Raw genomic sequence first — 25,494 nt, forward strand, 5'->3', positions numbered from 1 at the left:
ATCTGAATTTTCCAACACCCTCAACTGCAAGGCTTTTTGGAAGAATTTGACCAGCCAATGGGGTGTGGTGGTTAAGACTGCAGGGCTGGGACTCAGGCGATTTGGGTTCTAGTCCCACTGAGCTGTGGAGCTGCCTGAGCCAGTCACAGATGTTCAGCCCAGCTTACCTCACAGGGTTGTTGCTGTGAGGATAAGACTGGGAAGAGGAGGAGATTAAGTAAGCCACCGTTCCTTGAAAGGAAATAAGGCAAAATAGAAATGTAACAAACAAACAAATACTTGGTCGTGTCTTACAGTCTTCTCCAACATAGCATCTTCTAGATGTGTTTGGACTACGACTCTCATCACTCCCAGTCAGTATGGCCAAACTGGGGCAAGGCTGGTGCAATGGGGGGAAAGCAGGCCCCGCATCATGATGCTTTGAGCAATCAGATGGGCTATACCTGTTGAAGTTCTGCCTTCTCCACAGTCATTAACGGTACAGAAACCCCGTCTGCTTTGTAACAGACCACCTTACAGAGCAGCTTCAGACTGACGCCCCTCCTCTAGCACTGTGGTTGAGTGGAAACACCTGTTGTTTCATTTTTGGTTTGTGTGATGGGTTAGAATTTCCTGGGGAAGCAGAAGTTGCAGCTCGCTGCTTCAGGACATCTGACGGCAGACGTTCTCAGCTCAAAAAGGCAGGCGGGCGGACAGGGACACCTGCTCCAGCATCTGGGATGGTGAAGGCTTCCAGAGGCCTCCTGACCCTGGGCTGGATAAGCGGAAGCAGGTAAGAAGAAAGGCCGAGCCCCAGCTGAATTGCTGGGCGCCCTGCAGCTTGGAAGTGGGGCAGACCCAACCCTGAGACCAAGTGAAGTGGCACAAGGGCAGCTGGTCTGAGGATGGCGAAAGCACAGCGAGCGGTTTATTACTGCCTCTGAGTCTGGTGGGACGACTGTGGAGCTCTGCCTCCTGATTAGCCATTCTCACTCAGTAGCTTGGTTTATTAGACACCCATAGGGTAACGTAATACATTAAGAAGAAGCTGCGTAGAAGAGATTTCAGGGATGATCTTTCAATTTTTGAATTTCATCTGCATTTCTGTATTATTTATCACTGCATTTATATCCCGCTTTCCTCCCTTGCATGGTGACTTACACAGGCTTCTTCCCCGCCATTTTATGGGTTCAGTGGCTTTTCTTTTCAGTTGCTCTGTGCTTCGTGTCTACGGAGCATTCGACATCCTCACTGGTCTAGCTGGTGTATGTTTGGGGTTATTACAATTATAATTTTTCAACTCTACACATTTTTGTGTTCTGCCAAGTGTGCTGATGGTTCTGTGATGTTTCTCAGGGGATCCAGGTTGACCAAAATCCCCTTGGCGTGCACCACTAGGAAAGATAAAAACATGTTGAGAAAGCACTTGGTCTGAAATCATCATGTAGATCCAGCTGTTTAAAAAGAGGGAACAACAAGGGGAAGGAGTGGTCTAGAACGGTGGTTAAACATGTCAGCTAAATTCCAGGAGAAAATTGGAACTTCCATGTACACACTTGGTTATCCTTCAGACATCCTTGGCAACTTTTCCTCCCTTGTCCACTGCAGTAGTACTATAATAATATTACTGGCCTGTCTTACAGGCTCTTATAAAGACTTACTGAGATACTTTACGGGAAGCACTGAAACATTTAAAGTGAAAGTGATCTGTTGTTTTCCTGCCCAAGTTCCAGGGAATCCTCAGATAAGGAAATCAATAATAGTAGACAAATTTCCCTTGAAGACACTTTGCTTACCACGCCCAGGCTTAAACTTCTATTTTGTTTTTTGTTTTCTAGAACGGTTCATCTCTGCCTTTGACCATGATTAGTTTGCCTTCAGACGTTGACTTCGATGGTATTATTATTGTTATTATTATTTAGTGGACTGATAAACTGCTTAGCTTATTTTAAAAAATCTCTAAGAGATTTTCAAAGAAAATATTAAAATGCATTAAAATAAAATGTTTTCAAAGCATTGAAACCATGCATTCATGATGCTGTAATTAATAAGCAAACTGAGTGGCCCAGTCTGTGAAGGAAACCTGTGGAAAAGAGATGGGCCTTTAATCATCACCCAACGTATGCTGCGGTTGGTGCTCCCTGAACACGTGTGTGGGGGGCATTCCATAAGGTGGGTGCCATCACCAAGAAGGTCCCCTTGCAGGGTGCTGCAAAGCAACCCAGCAAGCTCTCCTCTGATGATCTTGATGCCTGCAGAGTCCTGGATTACAGATGTATCAGGAAGGTGGTCTTCCAATGTGTTTGAGGAATCCTAGGAAGGCCAGTTTTGGACCCCGATTCCTAGACTAAACAGTGTGAAGCAAACTGCTGCCAGGTTTTGTTCACATAAAATTGTAGCTTTATATCAACAGTCACAGTGGTTATATCAGACTAACTCTGGTTTAATGGGGACCATAACCTAGGACTAGGTATTCTTGGGCTGTTCTTGGGAACATTAGCCATGTTCCCCAACTGGCAAGCCCAAGGTGACCTATCTGGCATGATGCCCATTGTAGGGGTATTGTGTATTGGACTCAAAGAGAAGGGACAAAGGCATGGGGGGAGACGTGTGGTGCAAGAGCCCTCCCCAAATTGAAGCCGGCATAGTTTTGATCACTGTGTAATGGTTCTATGATCTACTAGATTTGAAATGTTTTCTGATTATTTTTAGATTCGTAGTCTCTAGCTCCCTTGAACTTTTCATTAACAAAAGGCTGGGTACCATTTCTTAAAATCCATCCACCCATCCACCCGCCTGTCCATCCATCCATCCATCCATCCATCCATCCATCCATCCATCCAGTGTTTTGTGGAACATGGAGCAGTGGTGGGCAGAGATCTGGTTTCCACACTTTGGAACTATGTCACAAGGCAGGGTGTTGGACCACTTAGTTAGTCCTGGCTGACAACAGAGGAATGGGAATCAGGATGGGTGCCCTGCTCTATTTCCAGTCTGTCTTTTTCTGCATATTCAGTCAGAAGTACCTGTTATCCAGCCCTAATCTTCAAATTTAAAAAAAGAGAAAATGAAAACATTCTCTCTCTTTGGCATAAAGCTTCCCCTAATTTATGCATTTTATATGCAACTTTCCTTAGCTTAAGTATTTTTGTATGCAGCCTTCCTGAAGACAATGCATTTTTGTATAGAAGGTTCTTGAATATTTGCGTTCTATTACCTGAGACCCTTGGTAATAGGATGTTATAGAGAAGTTTTAAATAAATAAATAAATATTAGGATACTTTTCTCATTTGTGAATACTAGGCAAAATTGCATAAAATGTATGCATATTTGCAAAAATGCATGCGAATGTTCATGATAAAAATCTCAAAGTTGAGGACAAGCCAAATGGAAGATTGGAAAAATGAGCCGCTGAGAACAACTGCAGTCGATTAATCCATCCATATCTGTGTCCATCAGGGTGCCACATCAAGATTTACCTAATCATTGGTGTAGGATGTGCCTTCGTCCTCATGCTGCTGACGATCGTTATCCTCTCCACATGCCTCTGCATTGTCTGCAGAAAGTGTGAGTACCACATTAATAAATAGTTGGTAACCAAGTACTGGGAGGCTGCTTGAAGGGAAAGTGGAGTGTCCGTGTGAAGTGGATGGAGATAGACAAAGCTTCAGGCCCTCAAAGGGTACCATCCAGTATGGCTGCTTGTAACCCTCAAAGCTGGAGAATTTGGGGCATCCAATTGGAGGGGAAAGAGGAACATGAAAGCTAGAATTAAGCCACTCTTGCCTTATAGGAATAGGGGCCAGTTTCTGCTGCCTAAATGTTTTCCCCACCTCACAAGGAGGAGTGGCTCAGGTTCTGCGGAGGCTGATGGTGACTCACTGCTCCCCTCCCCTCCCCTCCCCTCCCACATCAGCTTTGAAGAGGGTCTTCTGTCTTTGAACCCAGCTGGTGCAGAAAGAACCAGACTGGCTGCGAGGGCGGAGGGAGGGTTCCTTGAAGTTGAAGACCCACCTCCAGTCTTGTAGTGTTTTCTTGAGGTTGCAGCTGGGACTCTAATTTATCCTATGGCTTCCAAAACAGTGTTGGAGAGGACATAGGACTGTGCCCTAAAGAAAAGAGGGAAAACTTCTTGAGATGAAGCACAGCCATCTTTTAATTAAAGAAACACATAAACAAAACAGAATAAACATTTAATGGGGGTGTATAGTGAGCTTTGGCACTCACTGGAAATACTCATCAGGTCTGAAATCTCTGTTTCCTTTCATGGGGATGTTCTGAAGTTAGCAATAATGATGTGACTGGCAATCATGTTGCAACGAAATGCCAGGTGCAGAGAAGTGGAGGAATAATTAGGAACAGGCCATGTGATTCCAGTTTGGTGAGAAACCTGATTTGGCTCAGATCAATTCAGAGTCCACCCATTTAGTTTTGATCTGAATCTAAATTCTGGTTCAGGAATCCAAATCTTCACCCACTAGCTGTCACTGGAAAACGATCCACAGCTACATCTTCTCTCCCCCTGCCATGTTAGATTTGGATGAGATTTCCTTCCTTATAAGGGGAGTTTGCCAAATTTCAGATAAATAGATGTAGGATAGTTTTGCTCTGTGTTTTTATATCCTGATTGTTTGTAAAGGAACTTTTTAATATTCATAGGCAGAATTGGATGAAAACTGCAGGTTTCTTTTCTACTTCTCAGGTAGTCAAACCTGCCAGATTTATACTGATCGCTGAAGGTAGCTTTGGGCCAAAGCAGTTGGCATTTCATGGGCACCCAAAGCAGAAGTACTTATTTCTCCTTGGTCCTTGAGGACCACCATTCTGAAATTACAGAAAACCTAGAGAAGAAATTGGCAAAGTTTCAGAAGGATAGGTGTAGGCAGAGTCTTCAGATTTGGGTAGGGAGAGAAAGCAATTACTTTCCCCGTATCTTCTTCCTCATATACAATTTTGCATTGTGTATGGAAATGACTTATGTCATAGATATATCCTTGGGCAAGAAATCTGCACATTTTCAGAAATGTAAGCCTATTGGCTAGGGAGTTTTATTTATTTATTTCGTTTTTATTCCACCCGACAGTCAAAGCTGTCTGGGTGGTTAACAAGTGTTATGATGAATGAAACCAGTTTAAAAAAAATTTTTTTTAAATTTTCTGCTCCATTGTGGGAGGGGTGGGTGATGGATGTTCTGCATAAAGTGGCAGAGGCCAAAGGTCATGGGCACCTGGCATTTTGCAAGCAAGCATCCAATGTGATACCCTCTGAGCTCTCATAGATGCCAACAAACATCTTTTAGTTTTCCTCCTTTTGGGAGAAAGAACAATGGAAGAGCACTGAACACTTGACCCATCCTGCTTCTGAGCAATATCCAGGTGTGACTAAATGCAGGTAGACTCACCAAGTGAGCAGGAATGGGGCCATTCAAGGTAGCCCCACCCCATCCTATTACATCACAGTGAAGCCACTCCCACGTTGAATCATGTGGAAGCTTTTGTGTCCATGAAAGCTTATGGAGAGCTTCGCTATGACCAACTAGGCATGTCCGATACTCCCATCTGAGGGAGCTGAAAACTTGGTGTGGAAAATCCAGTTTGGCCATGTGAATTTCATTTTGTCCCCCCCACTCCTGCCCTTTGGTCAACTTGATCTGTGAGTGAGTTGAACCAACAGCAGATTCTGTTTCGGGTTTATTTTTAATAGCAGCAATAAGTGCCATTTTTGTTAGGGGAGGGATCTTGAAATTTGCACAATAATATTGTATTTTTTCCAATATCCCCCCTTCATTTTTTTGAACTTATGAAAGCATGTACTCTGCTTTTGTGTGGAGGACTAGACTGAACTTTACTTGGCTTGGAGAGCTGGTGCAGTGCAGTGGTTAAAAAGTTGGATTAGAACCTGAGAAACCCGGGTCCAAATTTCCACTTGGCCAAAAGCTCACTGGGTGACTTGGGGTCACTGTCAGCCCTAACCAACCTCACAGGGGTTTTGCAAGGATAAAATAGAGGGAAGGAGGAGGATGCTGCATTGAGCTCCTTGAAAGCGAAGGACAGATAAATTTAACTAGCAAATAAACTAGTAAAGATGAACATGTGATGAACTGAAATCAGTATTAGTATATAATACTGAAGTGACTAAAAGATGCATCACTTTTACTGGTGATATTGAACTTCATTCCTAAAGCAAATGTGGCATTTCTGTAACAGAAACACACAGCCTTAGCAAAATATGTGGCAAGTGTATGAGATAATGTTAGTTGCTATTTTATTTTGTGCTGCTGGGTTGTTGTTGTTGTTTTGACTCTGTGAACTGCCCAGAAAGCCATTTTGGACTTATGGGCTATACAGAAATTAATCAATTAAATTGTGAAAACAATGCAAATTTAATTCATGAACAAAATAGCATGGCAGAAAGACCTTTGGGACATGAGCTGTATGATATATTTTCCCCATCTTTTATCCCAGTGATGTATTTGCTTTTGTCTCCTTTGCAGCAAAGAAGCGAAAATTGGCAGATGTAAGTAAGATGTGATTTATTAATTAATTTGAGTTATAAAAAGCAGGACTTCTGGGCAATTTACAGACCTGAAACAAGTTGTTGGTGGAGGGGAGGGAATTTTACAGCTCTGCGGTCTGTATGCACACCCAGGTTGTTCCCACAATGAATTCATGGTGTTGAAGCTCACCTGTAAAGCAGAGTTGCACAAACTGTGGCACTCCAAGTGTTGCCCCATGAGCCCCCAGGAGCCCCGGAGGGGGCTGTTGCTCACCCCACCTCACCGGCAAGCCTGGCTAGGGGTGGTGGAGACTGGCGTCCCCGGTCCTTGTACGCGTATACGGCTTTGGTGGTTTTTGGAAACGACCTCGTTAAAAGAGGCCCAGAGCCCTGCTTCCCTCTGAGTTGCCCAGGCTGTGTCTTCACTCCACCACTCTGGCCTGCAGCTGAAGGGATCCCCTGACTGACTGTTCTCAAGGAGGAAGAAAAAGAAAAAGAAAAAACTAGCCCACAAGGGAATAGGCTATGCTAATAACCCACTTCCGGTCACCTAGTTCTCTAAGCATAAGAAAGATTTTGTCTGGAGGACAGAGGTGGTGTAGGTGAGCCCACCTGTGGCCTCTGGGGCTGGAACCCCAAATGTTTAATTTGGAACCCCGAATCTCTGGGGCTCTCCCTGTCCCACCAGCCTGCTGTCCATGGATACTTGCTGAAATAAAGGTGCCAGGACTGCGCCATCTGACCCCCCCCAGGTTAGCTGGCCCATCTGTCCTTCACCTCCTGCTGCACCTCCCCACCCCCAGTAAATCTTCCTGCCTGAGTTTTTTTCTAAAATTAAATGCCCTCCCCCTCACCGTGCACACAGGGCTTGTCCTTAGGGAACAAGGTCCCTTAAAGACACATACCCACACAAGATAGAACATGTGCAAATTGGCACATGCAAATTTGTGTTTTTGTTTTTTTTGCCCTGTGTTCCTGAGCCCCAGGTCCTTTTGGTACCTAGCACCACCCTTCCTGGAAGTCATTTCTACCTTCTGCAACCCCATGTGCAGGCGAAAGAGCACAGCTGCGGTGAAAACGAGGTTTCAGCCTAGCTTTCTGAACTATGGCCAGAAATGGGGTTTTGTGTATGTGTGTGTGTGAGAGAGGGCGGGGAGGGGAGAGTGAGTGAGTGAGTGAGTGAGTGTACTAAATGTTTACCGGTGATGGCAAGGGGGTGAGTTGAAAACACATTCAAGGTTAAAAAAACCAAACCAAACCAAACCAAACCAAACCAAACCAAACCAAACCAAACCAAACCTAGAATTCAGCCAGTCCATCCAGGCTATTGACTGGCAGCCGTTATGGGAAGCACGACTCAGTTGTTAGCACAGGCTACTGGTTTTTTTTCTGGGCACAGTTCAGAGGGCTGGTTCTGAGCTATCATGCACGACAGGAGCTGGGATCTGGTTGCCCGGATGGCCACCACCTCCCATGTCAGTCAGCCGGGATTTTAAGATCCTTGAGAGAGGTCTTGTCTCTGGTGCCCCCCCACCCCTCAGAGGGCCATCAGTGGGGACATGAGAGGGGCAGCTCCGGGCTCTGGGACTCCTTGCACTGGAGACCCATCTTTGCTGTCCTTCTGCTGAAAGGTTCTTTTATTCAGACAGGTTTGTTGAGGTCTAACAGCACAGTCCAGTGCAGGTTTAGACAGCATAAAGTCCCACAGCTGCTGGGGGTTGTGAGATACTTCTTGCATCCCAACATGTATAGTTTTGTACCCTAAGCAAACCTGTGGGGGCTGCTTTGTATTACTAGATAAAAATCTAGATAATTCTAGATAATATAACTAGATTTATATTACTAGATAAAAATCAGGGTGTGAGGGGTGGCGGCGGCAGAGCTCGCTGCCAGTGCCCCTTGCTTGGGGCACAGGATGCACGCGAGCCTCCCAGGCCAGTGGCTCACGTGTCCCGAGGATGGGAGGGGCTGTCGATTTGTGCCTTCTCAATGCTTGCAGCCTGCCCAGGGAACAGCAGCTATTGGGCAGACCTGCAATATAATGGACAAACAAATCGGAAGAGAGAAGTGAAGAAAGGATGAGGAGGAATGTCTCCTGCAGGAAGGAAGTGCTCAGACCACACAGGGAGGCAACCCTGCAACCCTGGCAGGGGGATTCTGTCAGCTGCAACCCCCAGGAGTCAACGGGATTTGAGGAGTGGGGATAGCTAGGCTGCGGCCCTTCCCAGGCGGCTTCCAACGGACCCACACATTCTTCGGCTGCAAGCATTTTGCACTAACACACGGCACCTCTCGCTCCCTCCTTCTCTGTCTCCAGGTCCCAGGTGAAGCCGATTTGCATTATGCGGAATTGCAGAACCTGCCAGGCTCCAGCAGGGGGCAGTGTGATGGGGGCACCTGCCCTGCCCCGGCCCCCGTTCTGAACAGTGACTACGCCACGGTGGCAGAGCTGCAGGGTGCTGCCCCTGAGGACGGCAGCTGCACTCTCGAGCCGGAGGGTGATGAAGAGGGAGCCGAGGCACAGGAGGACCAGCCCTTGGGGGACCCGAGTGAGCTTTAATTGGACTGGAATGTGGGAGGCAGCAGCAGAAGCAGGAGGACTATGTTTGATGTGAACTACATGCTTATGTGCACTGCAATCGTGTCTCTAGCGGTTCCGTGATGGATCATTTGGTGCCAGTCATGTATATTTGCATGCATTTACCTAAATCACCCTTCCTCGACCCTGGTACCCTCCAAATGTGTTGAATGACAATCCCCAACATACCCAGCTAGCACAGCCACCAAGGATAATGGGAGCTATAGTCCAGCACATGTCTAGGGCACTAGGTTGGGGAAGGTGGTAATATAGCTTAGTGTCCTTTGCATAATTTATTCTGCTTCCATGATTGACATACTGAGGCAATTCCAATTGTAATTTTATTATTTTAGTTTTTAAAGGAAAGGGAGGGAATGGGGAATAGAGCCATTTCCAAGGTCACCTCCAGAGCTGTGAGTCTGATGTGATGGATTTGGGTACCTGGGTTAAATCTGCACACAGTCATGACATTCAATTTGGTGGCTTTGGTTAAATTGTCAGCATCAGATGAATCTATGCAGCAGGGCTGGTGGCACCGGTATCCATGCGGATCTGTATGCATTGCAGGCTTTGCCGTGAGCACTGCAGGAGCTATCCACTTTCCTCCATGGAGGGCTCCTATAAAGCTCAAAATAGAAGCTGCAATGGATCAGAAACCCCATGGACACAGGAGCTCCCCGCCTCCCCTGGCTGCTGGGAGGATAAAAGGAGATCGATGCCCATGCACGCTACTCTAAGCTCTTTGGAATAAAGGGTGGGATACAAATGCAATGATGTAAGTAGTAATCTTAAGGACTAGAAGTGTGTTCTTTTAAAAAGTCTCATGCTTTCTGTGCCCGGAAGAAGATTCTACATTTGTGCTATGACATATCAGCTCTCTTCCAGCATTTCTGCAAAAAAGGGACATTCTTGTGTTCCTGTAGCATCTTTATTCTCATACAGTATGTGCTTCTCCACCCCCAGTAAACATGGCTGAAAACCCTGTTGCCTGCTGTACACAATATTGATTGACGTCCACAACAGCATGTCTTATCACAGCTTCCTGAAGCGGGTTCCATCAAGAAAACCAGCAGTGCCTGTTGTTCTTCTAAAAATACGAACAGAGGAAGAGCCCTGTGGGATCAGAGCAAAGTACTTGGTGTGAGCCTGCCCGTTGGGTTCTCCTGTTGGCGAGGCTTTCATTGTGGAGTTCTCGCATTGGCAGGAGGTTGGGCCAGAGGGCCTGCAAGGGGATCCTCTGTCTCTGTTGTTGTTAGTCATGAAGTCGTCGACCCATCGCGACCCCATGGACAGCATTCCTCCAGGCTCTCCTCTCCTCCACCATCCCTCAGAGTCCACCCAAGCTCACACCCATCTAGCCAGCTTATCCTCTGCCATCCCTTTCTCCTTTTGCCCATCTGTCTCTGGGATTGTATTATTTTCTGCCCAGATAAGAAGCCGGTGGGGGTGAGCAAAAGCAGCCCCACTGCACAAGCTCATGCATCGGGGGTAGCCCTCCAGGCATCTTGCCCTATGCCTCCAGCCCCAGCCACTCTGTGCTCAATTTGCATCCCCGATTTACCTGTTTGTCAATATTCCAAAGGTGTATCAGCCTCACATACATTTCCTAAAGCCCCCATGGAAGGGGCTGGATTCTAGTCCACAGCTCTTTCAAGAGTGACCCCCAAATCTCCCTTAGGATAATCTTAGGTCGGTGATTAGGAAGGCCTTGGCAATTATAGGCGGCCTAAAAATATATGCAAATATATGTAAATAAATTACTATTTGCAGTGGTGGGTTTTCTCAGACAGGTAGGAGGAGGTGGGGGAATGGTGACAAACAGGTTCTTTTTTTTAATCTCCCCCATGAGCTGATTTGGGGAGGCAGGAGGGAAAACTCCCAGAAACAGGTAGCGTTGTGCATACTGGAAGAAAAAGATGAGTAGATGCATCCAAGGTAACTGGCCAGCAATGAGCCGCAGTCATTTTCTGGAGATGCTTGCTCATCTCTTTCCTTTCCTCCCCTCCTCCCTCCCGCATTGCATTTCATTTTAAGGATGTGCTTTCACTTCCTGTTGCTTCCTCTGCAGAGGAGGAAGTTTTAAAAAGAAGAAACGAGTTTGTTATTTTCCCTTCCCATTGGCCACTTGTTATGCTCCCCATACCATAAAGGAAGGATGAGAAACCTCAGGCATGCAGGTCAAACCTGGAGCCTGGCAGGTTCTTCAGATGGCCGCATCCCCTTTCTGTGCCCCCAGTCCTTCAATAGGTTCCTGGCTTCTCTGCCATTTCCCTCTCATTCTAAAAAGATTGAAATGCCTCCCCTGAGGCTCAGCTCTGGGCAGTAAGAGCTTTACACTGAAAGATGCAGCTCTTTGTAATATTTTTCCTTCTGCCTGTTCTGCCCTCAGCCCTGCCTGAACTGATTCCTAGAGTAAATTAAGCTCACAAGCTAGAAGAAGTTCTTTGCTTGAAATCAGTCATTGACCAGAAGGCAATGACAGCCTTCTCCTCCGTGACTTTGGCCGATCCCCTTCTAAAGTCATCTAAATTGGAGGCCATCAGCACAAACTGCAGAAGTGCATCTAATAGTTGGACTATGTGGTCTGTGAAGAAGCCCTTCCTTTGATCTGTCCCGAATCTGTCCATGAACCAATCAGCTTCATGGAATGACCCCTTTGGGTTCTAGTCCTATGGGAAAGAGAGAAAAATTTCTCCCTCTCCACATTCTCCAGGTAATTACGCACACCTCGAGTGTGTCTCTCCTTACGCACCTTTATCCTAAGCGAGTTGCTGCAGCCCTTTGATAATTTTGGTTCCTCTACGTCTACACCAGCCTGAACAAGCAGGCCCATGCCAAGATCAAGCAGGGTCATGCTGAGGACTGAAATGGTCCTTCCCAGAAACTGTCCCTCTTCAGTTATTCAGAAGTGAGCCAAACCAAGAGGAAGTCCGTGAACCTTCACAGAGCCCTGGTTGTGCAACCAGCAACCTTCTTCCACAGCACAAGGAAAGGCTGCAAGTCATATGCCTGCAAGAGGGATGGTGCTTGCGCAGCATTTTTGCGGGTGGGTGCCTGGTGGGTGCCTGCATGAATGCTTGACACGCTAACCAGGAAGCTGGAGTCACAGCTGTGAGGAAGCAGGCCAGAGTCTGGGGAGCTGAGCCCAGGGAATCTGACAGTGCCCACCCCAAAAGAGTCCTCTCACAACCCTAGCCATGCTAACGGCATAAGACCATCCCGAAGCATCTCACTGGTCTTATAAAAGCTCCTGGGACTTCCCTTGGAATTCCTCCTCAAGCAGGTCCATGCCAGATCAGACCAAGGGTCCAGGCAGAACAGTGTTCTGCTCACAGTGGCCAACCAACTGCCCACAGGATCCCTCAAGCGCAACCGGCCTTCCTGCCCAAAGTCCCCTGCGATTGGTGTACATCCAACTCACTGCATTGCTGTGTACCAGGTTGCCCATCATGGTTGTGTTTTTTACGGGGGAAAACAGAGGTGGAAGATGCAGGGCAGCTCTTTCCTGTGTGACAGACACTGATCTCCATCATCTCCAGTTCTGGCCTGAGGAAATGATCCCGAGCTTGGAATTTCTCTTACCAGGCAAAGTTTCAGGGGTCAAAGATGGTGGTGGGGGAAGAGTGAGATGCTTCTTTGTGAGGAAGGGCCATCGCTCTGTGACAGAACTCAGACTTTGCTTAAGGATTCAATTTGGGTTGCTGCAAACGTTTTGGCTTGTATCTATCACCCCTGGGCATTTTGGCTGAGAATTGCAGCATCTGCAGGGACCTGGCTAGAAGAAACAGGTAATAAGCAGCAAGAAGAGTGTGCTGTTGCTTTCTTGGTAGACTATACTGGGGTAGATGGATGAACGTGCCTGACGTGATTGAAAGAAAGCTGCTTCTTGTGTAAACTGTGCTTTCAGCCCTGGGTGCAATACTCAACTTCTCCAGGACCCTCTACCCTGCGCTTACACGCACCTTGAAGTGTCTGAAGCAGGCCTGCCATTTGCTTTATTGTGCTATTATGGTGTAGATTGATTTTGGTTTCCCCTGTAACGTTAATTATAGGACAGGTGCCAACATGGTCTTCTTTTTGGTGCCAGTTGAAGACTTTCCTAGGGATTGGTTGGGAGGGGTTGGCATCAGTTGTTTATATTGGAGCTTTGTATTTGATTGTTAAGTGTTGATACCTGTTCCAAACACTTTCAAATGTTAGCATATTCAGGTTTTTATATTGTTTTATTTTGTGGAATTTTAGGGTCTTAATTTTCTGTGAAATGCCCAAAAAGCCTTTGGCTATTGGATAGTCTAGAAATGTAGCAAAGGAATAAATGAATGAATTCATGATTGTAGACTCTTGGACTTGTGTACGGGAGTCACTCTGAGGCTGTTTTTTGTGGCTGGAGAAAATGCACGAATTTAAAGCACCATCATCCACGAAATCTACCCATGCCACACCCCAAAAGCATCACCACTGCAGAACTACCATGCATTCAATAGCGACTTGTGCAGTTGGTGAGTTATCTGACATTGCAATACAGCAGGCTGTTCCTCCAAGAACTTGTCTGCCAAATGGCTTTGCGTACAAATTGTAAGAACTCCCAGCTGCTCTAGCCAGCGATTGGTGACCTTCAAGCCACACAAGACCCCCTCTCTGAGCAGAAGCAGACTTCCTGTGGTGGGTAACACCCCAAGAAGATGCTCAGACCATTAAAGTTTGTGGCTCCAGTCCGCAAAGCTAACTGCAGGAACCACTGCAGTATACGAAACAGACGGTGGTCTGCCTGTGGCTGGAACAAAGTCTGCTGTGGCTGGGCACTGTCCTTGGTCCTGCAGGATCTGCTAACATTCCTGCCTTTTGCTCCATTATGAATTTGCGGGAACTACTTTTCCAGGTGGACCTGTGAGGCAGGAGGATAAATTCCATCCAGCTCGAATGGCCATCTTGTCAGCATCCTTGCCCACAGAACAGGATGCAAGAGCTGTAACACTTTGTATAAGTTTTTTATACACGCTTATTTTTAGTGCGCACACAGCAATTTTTAAAAGGGGATTTTTCTTCTTTTTGCAAAGGTTGCAATAACGCTTTAGTCCTTCGGAAGGACTTACAAATGTGTGTTAGATCAGGGCTAAACCTAGCACCCATAATGCTTCAGTCCTGCACCTAGGACTCCCCAGAGGGCCCTATGCCCTAGCCAACTGCCCATCACATGGGAGCTTTCTCAGTTTGGTACAACCAACTCCCCACTCACCCCACAAGTCTGCAAAGCTTCACCTGCGGCCTTGGTACTGGCAGTAAGAGCAGTAAGCTAAAATAAGCTGGTCTTCTGGGCCGGCCCCTTCATGTCCTGCTCGGCCTGCCCTGGGAGGGTGGTCCTGAGGACTCTGCCGAAATTAAATCTCTCTCCAACAAGCCTGGGGAGAAAAACCGGCATATTTACGAAGCACCATGGCATACAAAACAAATAATTTGGGTCAGGCAGGACTCGAGGCGAGGCGAGGCCATTATGCACACCAACCCAACCGAAGCATGAATTTGTCCCAGCTAATTTTATTATTTTTGCAGTCAGTTAGGTTTCCATTTAAGGCAGGAGTTTATGCCTAGACTAAGCAGCTTTCTGGTGCAAATGGGAGGTGGGGGTCCATGGCAAGTGATTGCCCTTCCAAAGCTGTCGTGGTCCAAATTCCACCCCGCTGCACCCACTGAAAATCCCCCCGCCCGGGGCCCTCTGCTGGCTTTCACGACGACTGCTGCACCCAGCACGCTTCGGCACCGGGCAGAGCGATCGCTACCCTGACTGTGCACACAGCAGGGCGCTTAAAGGGTAAGTGACACAAATAACAATTTATTTCAGGAAGGTGTTCACTGTACATGGGGGAAAACTTCTCAACTCAAAATAACTTATTTAAAACTTATGTTCCAGACACAAATAGATCGAAGACACCGGGGTTTGATGAGAGATTCTTTTGGTTATGAAATGACTTGTTTTCCATTCATTTCCTTTTGCAGGATGGGGGTTAATGATGCTGCCCCCCTGAGAGAAGGTGGCTGCTTAGGGCTCTGGGGCTTTGCCAATGTTCTCCCCATATGCATTTGGTAGAAGCCTGCTCCTCCGTTGTTAGCCAAGCATGGTACATTGCTGGACTTAGAGCAGAGGGAGCTGGGCTCCAGCCCCTGCTTAATTCACAGGTCTTTAGGACTACAAAACTCCAGGCCCTGGGACGGGGGCAAAGCTGGTCTTCTTGCGGCCCCAAGCCCGCCCTCTGGAATGGCTGCACCCTTCCTAGTCCCCACCACCTTCCTTCCAACCAGACAGTAGTGTCTTGGCTTCTGTGCAGTGGTTTTTCCCCATTTGGAAAAGCTGCAATGCTTCTCCCTAAGGATCTGTGACTGGCAGTAGTCACATTAAGCTTTTTTGTATTCTGGGCTCGCTTGCACTTTGCTTTTGGCTCCACCTGCCACTGGAAGGCACCTCCCAGAAGCGTCTCCAAAGCAGCATTCGGCCCTCACAGTGAAAGACGATCCTCATCCCGGCAGTAGCCAGTTGTCTTCCATGTGACTCTCCGCTGAGCTGCCTCACCGCCACACGCAGACCCAGCTCTGTGCAGTTTGTGGGCAGTGGTGAGTCAAGGCTATTTGTAACCAGGAAGAAGCAGAACCTCCTCGCATACAGGAAGGGAACCTGTGACTCACCAGATGTGGACGGGCCACCAATTCTCACCAGCCCCAGTCAGCATGGCCTTTGGCCATGGACAGTGAGGGCAGCAGGTCTCATATCCTTTGGCGTCTACAGCTTCTCTCCTCTACCACCTCAGCTCTGAAACCAGTAAGCTACTTAGACCTGGAAATCTTTACAAAGAACACCCAGTATTGCATAACTAGCAGCAGCTGACTGCTTAAAGGTGCTTCTCGGTGACCGGGTCCCAGCACACAGGTGAAATCTGCACAGACCTTCTCTCCCAGGTTCAGGAGAACCCGTTCTAAACTCAAGTCAGAAAGCTGTATCCCAATGGAGGTCCAACTTGCATTGCCAACCATGTTTCTCCTTGCACTTCTGAGCACAGAGCTGATGGCTGAGTGCAGCAACCCAGAGACAGAGGGATGCTGCACGTGTTCGGAAGCACCATGGACCCCCCACCAAGGCTTCCATTCACATGGCTATGTTTGAAGATCAAAGTGCATCATCCATACGGCCGCAGGCAACCCCACTACCATCCGGAGATATTAGAGCCATCTCTTCCAACCCACTGTGGATGTAATGACCAGACACACGCCGCCCTCTAGTGAAGTTTCTGAGCAATGGTGTTCCCGTAAAGTAAATATTTTGAGAGGGAAAATAACAAGCAGCATTTTTGAGAGCCTTCCAAGTTTGCAAAAAAATAAAAATAAACCCGGCCTGGGTTCATCGTGGGGCTAGGCAGGGACTGTGGGTGGCGGACTTGCTGTATGTGTTCTCTGTGTGGACAGCAGGGCTGCATGAGTTCCAATGGCTCGATGGAGACGGGCATTTCTGGAGCCCTCGTTCCCAGTCGAGAGGCAGCAGACTTCCTGACTGGTTCCTGGAAGTGGGGCTTGGCCCCACTAGTCCAGGTGGCAGCACCATGCAGCTGAAGGGTCTCACCAACATGGTGCCTTCCATACGGTTTGGATTGTAACTTCCTTAGTCCCAGCCAGTATGACCAATGGTCAGGGCTGCTGGGAGTTGCAGTCTAAAACATCTGGAGACACCCAGCTGGGGACAGATGCCTCAGATCCATGGTTCCCATCACAGCGTCACTGCCACAGGTTTGAAAATGCATGGAAGGCTGAGCTTTGCATTGGGCAGGGGGACTTTTCCTGGTACAGCCCCTCTCAGAATGACAGATCCACAATGTGTGGATGGAGTCCATCCACAGCACCAAAAGCCATGTCTGCCCAAAGAGAACAGAGGGAAAGGGGTTGAGGGACCACATCTCAGGGCTGGAGAATCTGCTTTGCCAGCAGAAGACCTGGCTCCTTTCCTGGCCACCTTAGGCTCCGGGGATGGGAATGACCCCTTCTTGAAATGCAGGAGAGATGCTGCTAGTCAGAGGATGTAACACTGGACTAGATGGAAAAGTAGGCTCACCTGTGGCCAACCTCACACTTGGGAAGCCTTAGGTCTAGTGCTCTCCAGAGGGCCCCTTCTACACCAGTGCTCTCCACAGCCCACCCAGTGGTGATGCCACCCAGAGCTGGCCGCCAGAACAAGTTTTGTTAACGGTAGTCCCATGAAGACCCTGCGAACTGCTCAGGTTGACCCATGGTGATGCCAGGCCTGAACTGAACTGGGATAAGGCAGCCTCCGCTGTTATCTTAAATGCACAGAACATGCCTAGCTTGGTCAGTGTGATTCCAGAATTCCATTTTTTTCATACCAGTCCACAAAAATGTGGCCATGCCAAACGGACAAAGCTCCGACTTTCTGTGATCTTTTTTATCCACAAAAACAAAACTTGTGTGTGCACGCAGGCGTGTGTGGTTGTGAGACAAGTCCGTTGTCTTGCCAACACTGGTCATTAGACTCCTTGAACCAGGTCGGCCCCTCTCTCTCACTCCTTCTTGGCTGTACACATCCTGAGCAGTCTGGCAAGGGAATCCTAGTCCGGAGAAGGGCTTCTCTTCTCTTAGGCCGACCCAACTGCACAAAGAAGGCCAAACGTGGCCGGTTTATACAGGCCCATTTTTCTGCCGTCCATTAGGCTGTACCAGGGATTGGTAAACGATGGAACGAAGAAACCTGGGATAAGAGTCCTTCTCCATGAGACCAAAGATCCGTTTCTGGGCCTGTTCAAAGCATGAGCGAGTGGGAAGCAAAATATTCCGGTTGGTGACATCTCTGGTCTGGGAATCCAGGTTCACCTGCAACATGGGAAGTGCAGCAGCAGTCATTAATACGGCATTAAGCAGAGGGCTACTGAGATCTGTCCTGGGCCTGGCACAATGCAACAAACCTTGTTTATGTAATAGCAGAAAAGAATCTGAGCTCTGGAGGCAAAAGCCTTGGGCAGGATTTAGAAGCACGGTGTGCACTTAAGGGGTAAGTACTGCAAGAACAGGGAGTCAGTAAATGGCACTTAACTCCAGATTAACCCTTCGGGTAACTAACATGTGCAGCAGGTGTAGACAGTCAGCTGGATGTAGGCTTGGGCAAGCCGGCTGGCTGAGCTCCAGTCAGTTTGCCGCTCCAGCATATGGTAGATTATCGAGAGAGCTAAAAGTGGTACACCATGAGCATTATTCTGCACGGTGTTTACACTGCTCCTCTGCAGTTTCTGCTAAACAGGTTTGGTAGATATTTGTGACTCTTAATGTGCCCCTTCCCCCCCGCCACAAACTTGTTTGACAAGAGGTCACGGAGGGCCAGTGTGGACAACCATGTCCCTGCCATATCACCTTCCACTTGCAGTCACCGTCACCCTCCTGCTGCAGCTTCAAACAGGGAGGGGAACTGCCCGAAACACAAGCATGTTTTCCCTGCAGTCCTCCGCCCGAGAGGCAGCAAGCTGTCCCAGGGATTTCAGGCTTAGCCAGACAAAAGTGCTCCGCTGATCCTGGCAGAGTAGGAGGAGGCCGAGAGGAATACAGCACCTCTTGCCAGTACGGCAGAGACTTTTTCCTTTAGGTCCATGAATACAGCAGAGCAGTGGGGCCAAGGGTTTCCTAAAGTAAAACCCTTTTTATTTACCCGACATTTTAATATTTAATTTTTTAACTACTTTTATTCTCATGCTTAGCCACATTCTATCCTATTTATTGCATTCTACCTTTTTATTGCTTTATGTGGATTGTACTTTTTCTGTTTGTTTAATTACTATTTGTTGGATTTTGTTATAAGCCGTCCTGAGATGCTGTCAAGGACGGGGTAGAAATGCGGTACATAAATAAATAAATAAAATGCTGTTTCCTTTCACTTGCCCATTAATTGCTGACTCCCCCCACCCCTTCTCCTGGATTTCAGTTTAACTGGGAGAAGGTCTAAAGTGGGTTCAAGCTTGAAGCAGGAGTACCTGTTCTGTGCCGTATCATTCAGTTCACAGGCATCTACTCTGCTCTCTGCCTTACTGAAGTACAAATGGATCCTGAGGAAAACACGCCTACAGAAATGTTATCTTGATGGATCGTATGCATGATTACATCAAGATTCATTCTGTTCAGCGTTTGGAATGACGTGTGGGCATCTGCGCCTGGAAATTGGTAAAAACTCCATGCAAGAAGGACTCCCATTAGCTGGATAAGTGCACTGAGCTGGCTTCATCTGAAGTGTTTAATGAAAACACAGCCCCCTGTGTGCACTGGTAACACAGAGGGGGTGACAAACACGAAGGAACGGAAAGCCACGGGAAACGGCACAGGCCCAGAAGGAAATTTGCTGATGCACATCAAATAAGGAAACCGAACAGCTGAGAATTCGTAATGTGTCAGTCCCATCTCAGAAACAAGACTGGTTAACTCATCCTTCATCCTGCAGTTACTTTTCTACTTCCAGCTCAAATTTTGTTGCATAATTTACCCCGAAGGACACCTACAATCTGGTCTTTTTTTAGGACATGGAAAGGTAATAAAAATACCCCAAAATTTCATTCACCTGCCTTTTAATGCTTTCCTTGTATAAACTAAATATGGCCTAGGAGAAAAGGAACCCCCCAAATCTGCATAAGAAGAGACCTCTGGGGTACTGCTTTATCTCAACATTTGGGGCACAAAATGAGGATGATTATGGGCAATCTTCATCTATCTTGAATGCCTAACTGAGGAGGAAACTGCCGCATCAAAACCCAAGCCAAGCCAAGCCAAGCCAAGCCAAGCCAACCAAACCTGACATCCCCTGGGGAAATGGCCCACTTATGCTGCCTGTAAGTTGATGGGCCAAAACATAGTAATTCCAATTATACCTTGGGCAGGAAAGATTCAGTTTAAAATTACCTACATGTGGGAAACATTCAACCAAACAGTGTGATGCAGTTGTCAGGGTGCTGGACTGGGACCCTGAAGGTATGGAATGGGCTTCCATGGGAGGTGGTTGAGGCCCCATGGACATGCACATGGTAGGCGTGTCATGAGCGGAGCCGGGGGTCAGACTAGATGGCCTGGGAGGTCCCTTCTGACTTGCTCTGTTTCTGTGTTTCTAATCTGGGTTCTAGTCTCCACCCATGAAGCCCATTGGGTGAGCCTGGGCTAGTTATGGACTCGCAGCCCAACCTACCTCACAGGGTTGTTGTTGTGAGGGGGGTTCTGAATGGTGGGACATGAATCTAGTGCAGCCTTAATAAAAACAATGATCTTTTATGGACGATTAAGCCTCAGAGTAATTTTTGTTTCTGGGATATAAGAGGAATTCAGAAACAATGAAGGGCAATTGCTTTTTAAAAAATGTGATGAAAAATTCAGGTAAGGAGGTTTTTGGAAGCATCCTTAGGATTTCCCTACCTCGTTGGGGGCCTGGATGGTGATGTACTGGTCATAGATTTTTCTGGCATTATCCTGGAGTTTGTCACAGCCTTGGAGTTTCCGATAATCTTCACAAGCCACCCAAAAGTCCAGGTTCTCTTCACTGAATTCTGACTCCAAGAAAGAGTGAAAGGCAGAACGGCCATCTAAAGATGAGACAAACAGACCAAATGTTTCTACTGAGCTCATTTTGTTTTGTGGTAAGAACCGTACAAGTTCTGAAATTCCCCATTCCCAAAACCAATATATCTCATATTTGGAATGCTTTGACAAGGAAGAGGGGGAGCACCGTAAGTCACAGAGAGTTTTCTAAGTATTTCTCTACAGCCACGAGGACTAGAAGCATGAAAAGAAAGTGGGAAACACAAGCAAACTAGAATCTCCTCCATGGATTATTTTGAGAAAGAATTTCTGCTAGATTTAATGGTGTTTACTTCCAGGTAAGTGTGCATAGGATTGCTAAATATTCTATATACCTGTTAACTTTTGAAGACTGAACTGTGGATAGAAGTTACATTTCAGCCTGTCAAAAAGCTGAACTGTTGATTCCACTTATGAAGCACCAAGGGGATAGCGCAAGAATAAGATACGGAATGAGTTTGTGCCATCAGGGAAGGAAAGGAAGCCATGGAAGCACCTTTCCTGCTCAGCATGCAAGCTGATTGCACCCTTCCATAGTCCCCTGAGCTGTCCATGGGTTGCAGGCCATCTGAAACCAGCAAAGGGCCCCCTGGGGGGGGCGGCAATGTTCTCGAAACCACCCTGAAAGCCTAGCACAAGCCAGAAGTTGTGGGGTGGTGAGGAAGCTACCACTCTTGCCCACCTCCTCAGGTCTGGACAGTGCGGCCACCCAGGCAAATTGCTGCTCGTTCAGGCAACGAGGCAGCGCACAGCTGACTCACCAACGTTGTGGAAGCCACTGTGGTCACTGTTTCTTTTCCTTCATCAATCATGTGAACCGCACCGCCGACATCTCATCACATGATATAGATCTGTATGCCTGACCTTTTTCCAATCGGGGAACGCATTTTGAATTAGAGAGCATTTGTGTGGGTTTGCACCACTGAAACAAAGGTGGGGAGAAAGGTTCTAGGAAAAGGGAGGGAGGGAGGGAAGAAGGCAGGGGGAAAAAAAGGCAACAGCCACTTACATGGATGAAGTAACAGCTTTTCCAAAGATTCAGCCCATTCCTGGGCCTCCTCAGGAGTTGGCCTGCCGGCAAGAAAGAAGCAGAAGAGGCTGACAATGGCTGTGGGGCTGACAGCTGACCTTCTACTACAGTGTCTCTTACAAGCTGCCCCCCAAAAAGGAGGGTGATTTCAACAGATGTTGTGCTATGGCACAGTCCTCTGGCCTCCCAACATTGCCTGGGTTACCCCAGGATTATTTAGTTCCCACTCTGAGGTCCTGCGACTTTGGCCTTCGCATGCCCTTGTGTTCTGTATGTAAGGTTTATGTGCACAGAGGGTGGAGGAGATTGGATCACACCCTAACTTAATTTATGTGCATAGAAACAATTTAGGCTCAATTACTGCAACTTAAATGGAATTATAATACAGAGTAACATGATGAGGTCATCGCGGTGCTGTTCGGCTGGTTGCCAGAAGCCATCCATGGAAGGCCCCTTTTTGCTGTCTCTTCTCAGGGTTTAAACTGTGCTCGGCCTGCCCAGGTGCTCGAACAGAGGCCTGTCCTCTGTAAAGGCAGGCATGTGGCCGCTCTGCCTTGCACAAAGGCCTCCTCTGCACAGCATGTGGCCTCCCTGGAATGTGAGAATGTTAAACCTTTTCTTCTTAAGAGGTCAGTGGTCCATTTCAATTGCCACACAATTTACAAGGCAAGCCTCTTTCAACATGGCTGGTGCAACCACAACAGGGGCGAGAGGTTGCTTGGGATCTGTGGGAAGATCACTGGGCGATATGCAGATATCTGCAAAGATTTCAAATGTTTATTTTTCTTACTGTTGGCAACAACCATGATTTAATGACTTGATTTACAATCCACCCTTCCTCACAAAGAACCCAGGGAGGTTAATAATCTATAGAAAACACAACACCACAGCAACATTAAACTCATCGCTCTAAAATCACAAAATAAAGAATAAAATACAACAAAGTCATCAACACACTCACTCATGCAAAAACAAATAAAGGCATTTTTTATACCTTCAAAGCTTTTGCCTTTAACTGGTGTTAAATGAATCTTTTAGTAGGACCGAAATGACAGTAGCCTCAGGGATGGCCAAATCTTGATCAGAAGGGAGTCCCACAGCGAGGGTGCCACCACCAAAAAGACTCCAATGCGGCTGCCTCACAGGCCACTTTTCTCAAGGCACCTCAAACAAAACCTCACCAGGTAATCTGAAACCCTGGCCCGGGAAAAGCAATTCTTCATCTGCCTAGTTCCTGAGCCTTGACTCCTTGCACACGGACTCTCCCCTGCTGAAACGGAGAAAGCTGTGGTGGTCTGTGATGTGCATTAGCCAGGAGTGGATTTCGCTGTGGAAGCACAGTGTGGTCCAGTTATGGGACCGTAAACAAGTGCCTGTGCTCAGAACCCACTAATGTGAAGCGCCTGCCCTTTGCATCAGGCTCTGGTCGGTGGATCATGGGCTTCTAGGCAAAGGCACAAGGAAATAACACAAACCTCCCCGAAATGGCAGAAATGCAGCCGCCCCACCTCTCCAAGCAATGGGAAATTTCAGGGGCAGCCTTCCCTACCTGGCCCCCTGCAGAAGTGTTGGGTCGTAATTCCCATCATTCCCAGCCAGCACGTGCTGCGGGTGACTCCTTGGAAGGGGGCTTTCTTTGTTGCGGCACCCTGACTGCAGAATGAGCTTGCTGGGAGGCTTGCCTGGTGCCTCTGCTTTGATCTTTCTCGCACAAGCTGAAGACCTTACCATTTGCCCAGGCATTTTAGTTTTCCAGTTTCTCATTCATTCATTCATTCATTCATTCATTCATTCATTCAATTTCTGTACCACCCAGCAACCAAAGCTCTTTGGGTAAATCACAACAACACATGAACAATAAAAGACATCCTATTAAAACATATTAAAAATCATAAGAAAGCTACAATACAAAAATTACAACCAAATTTAAAACAGGTGTATCTGGGACTGTAAGCTGCTACTGGATTGTGTACATCTTTGCTCTGCTGTTAGGCCTGACTTTGGTTTTCACTGCTATTTTATATCATAGTTGTAACATGCTGTATGTTTAATGCGGTTAATGCTTGTGAACCAAGCACCTCTCAGGCTGTACAGAAATGCAATGATGGTGCCCCGCTGTATGAAATCTGCAGAGACATCTCCCAAGCTGCTGCCCTGCGCCCACCACATGGCTTTTGGCATTTTCCTTTCTACGCTCAGCTACAGAAACAGCATGGACAAGCCTCCTTCCCTGCAACGACAACCATTTGCCTCAAGCCCAGCCCCTGCAGGTCAATCCATCACCTTTTCAGGAGCACATCCGTGCCGAATGTTAAAGGAACATTAACCTCCTTCTCCTGTCAAATCTCAGGGTCAGATCAATCAGTCACGGCACTATCCTCGGTACAATAGCAATAGCGGATCCAAAGCACCCGCCCCCGCCGCCCACAAAGACAGCCTGGCTCCAGACCAGCTCTAAATGGCCTTATAGCTCTTCCTGGAAAAAGAGGGTAAATGGGCTGGTGAACAAGGAAGATTAAAAATTTACAACGCACAATGAGATCCATTGTTAGGTTATTACAAATGTATTTTTCCAACACCAAGCCATGTCTGCCTCCCGCATGCTAGATTTCAAAAGGTTATCATTTTGTGTCATTTCTGTTTGCAGTTCTGGCTGCTTGGGGCAGAACAACCGCTACGGGGTTGCTACTTCGGTGAGGTGACGAGCTCGTTTGGCTGCTTCTTCCCTTCCTCCTCATGCCTGCTGCTGCCTGCCTGCATGGCGGACAGAGGGCCTGGGAGCAAGGGGGCCGCGCCATCCGCTGCTCTTCCTTCGTGCCCCCACGGCTGTCTGGATCACAACAAGACACACAAGAAGGCTGTTATGGTGACGAGGGGAGGGCTCCGGTCACTGGACCCCCTTCTCGGGTTTTGGACCTTGGCAAGGGCATCACCACACCAGCTCCTGACATGCAAATCCTTAGTTATTGCAACACAAAAAGGCAAGATTTGCTTATTAACCTGAAGCTGCTGCTCCACTTCCAGTATGCCTTTATTTACACGAAGAAAGCAATTCCTCCAAACTCTTACGAAGGCAGGAGAATATTTCCTCAGCTTAGACAGGTTTCTATTTTTGTTTGTTTGCTCTCTTGCCTTTGCTTCCAAATACAGTAAACTATAACCTCTTTGTAAAGCCAGTTATTAATGAAGGGATCAAAACACTTCCAAAGAAGTCATCTTCACCACAGGCAAAGAATGCATTCCCTGTGCTGCTCTATGCTCTTCTTTGCCTTGGGACAGGACAGAACACAATGAGTGTCATCCCGCAGCTTGGCCAAAAGATCTCCGAGGGCGTCTCCGCGGCTAAAGTTCCAAACAAAATGTCCCTCAAGTTCTCCCATTTAGTTCCTGCTCTCACTGGTGTCTTAGTCTGACTTGCAAATGTACAGCTTGTCATAATTATTTATCCAGCAGAATATTCTGCTGGACTACTGGAGAAGCTCCAGTTCACATCAGTGGCTGCTGGCAAGTTCTCTTTTCTGTTGATCCCTCATCATTTGGGTGGCCAAACACACTTTGCCAAGAAAAGAAAAGAAAAGAAAAGAAAAGAAAAGAAAAGAAAAGGGGAGGGGAGGGGAGGGGAGGGGAAAGACGTCCATATTATTTCACTCTGCACACACACACAAAGACACACATCTAAAAATAAGACTATGGGTTGGATCCAGGATTGACCTCCTGCATCAGTAAGAGGTCCACTGAAGGAGAGCCTTTCAGCAGAGTTCTGGCATTCCTCCTGCCTGCACACCTCCCCACATCCCACCCAGCAGTTTCCCGCATC

General features: G+C 47.4%; 1 protein-coding gene across 1 annotated transcript in view; it reads right to left on the reverse strand.

The window, feature by feature from the left end:
• Positions 1–15,775: 15,775 nt before the first annotated feature.
• LOC123018005 (regulator of G-protein signaling 2-like) overlaps positions 15,776–25,494 on the reverse strand; it is a 29,068-nt gene continuing 19,349 nt past the window's right edge. Inside the window, exons 5-7 of the mRNA XM_044419741.1 lie at positions 21,657–21,718; positions 20,486–20,652; positions 15,776–17,917 (exon numbers count right to left, since the gene is read on the reverse strand). Coding sequence (XP_044275676.1) covers positions 17,726–17,917; positions 20,486–20,652; positions 21,657–21,718 — 421 coding nt within the window. The 3' untranslated portion in view covers positions 15,776–17,725. The remainder of the gene's footprint in view (positions 17,918–20,485; positions 20,653–21,656; positions 21,719–25,494) is intronic.

This window comes from Varanus komodoensis, unplaced genomic scaffold (genome assembly GCF_004798865.1).
Source record: "Varanus komodoensis strain SLA01 unplaced genomic scaffold, ASM479886v1 scaffold107, whole genome shotgun sequence".
Lineage (NCBI taxonomy): Eukaryota > Metazoa > Chordata > Lepidosauria > Squamata > Varanidae > Varanus > Varanus komodoensis.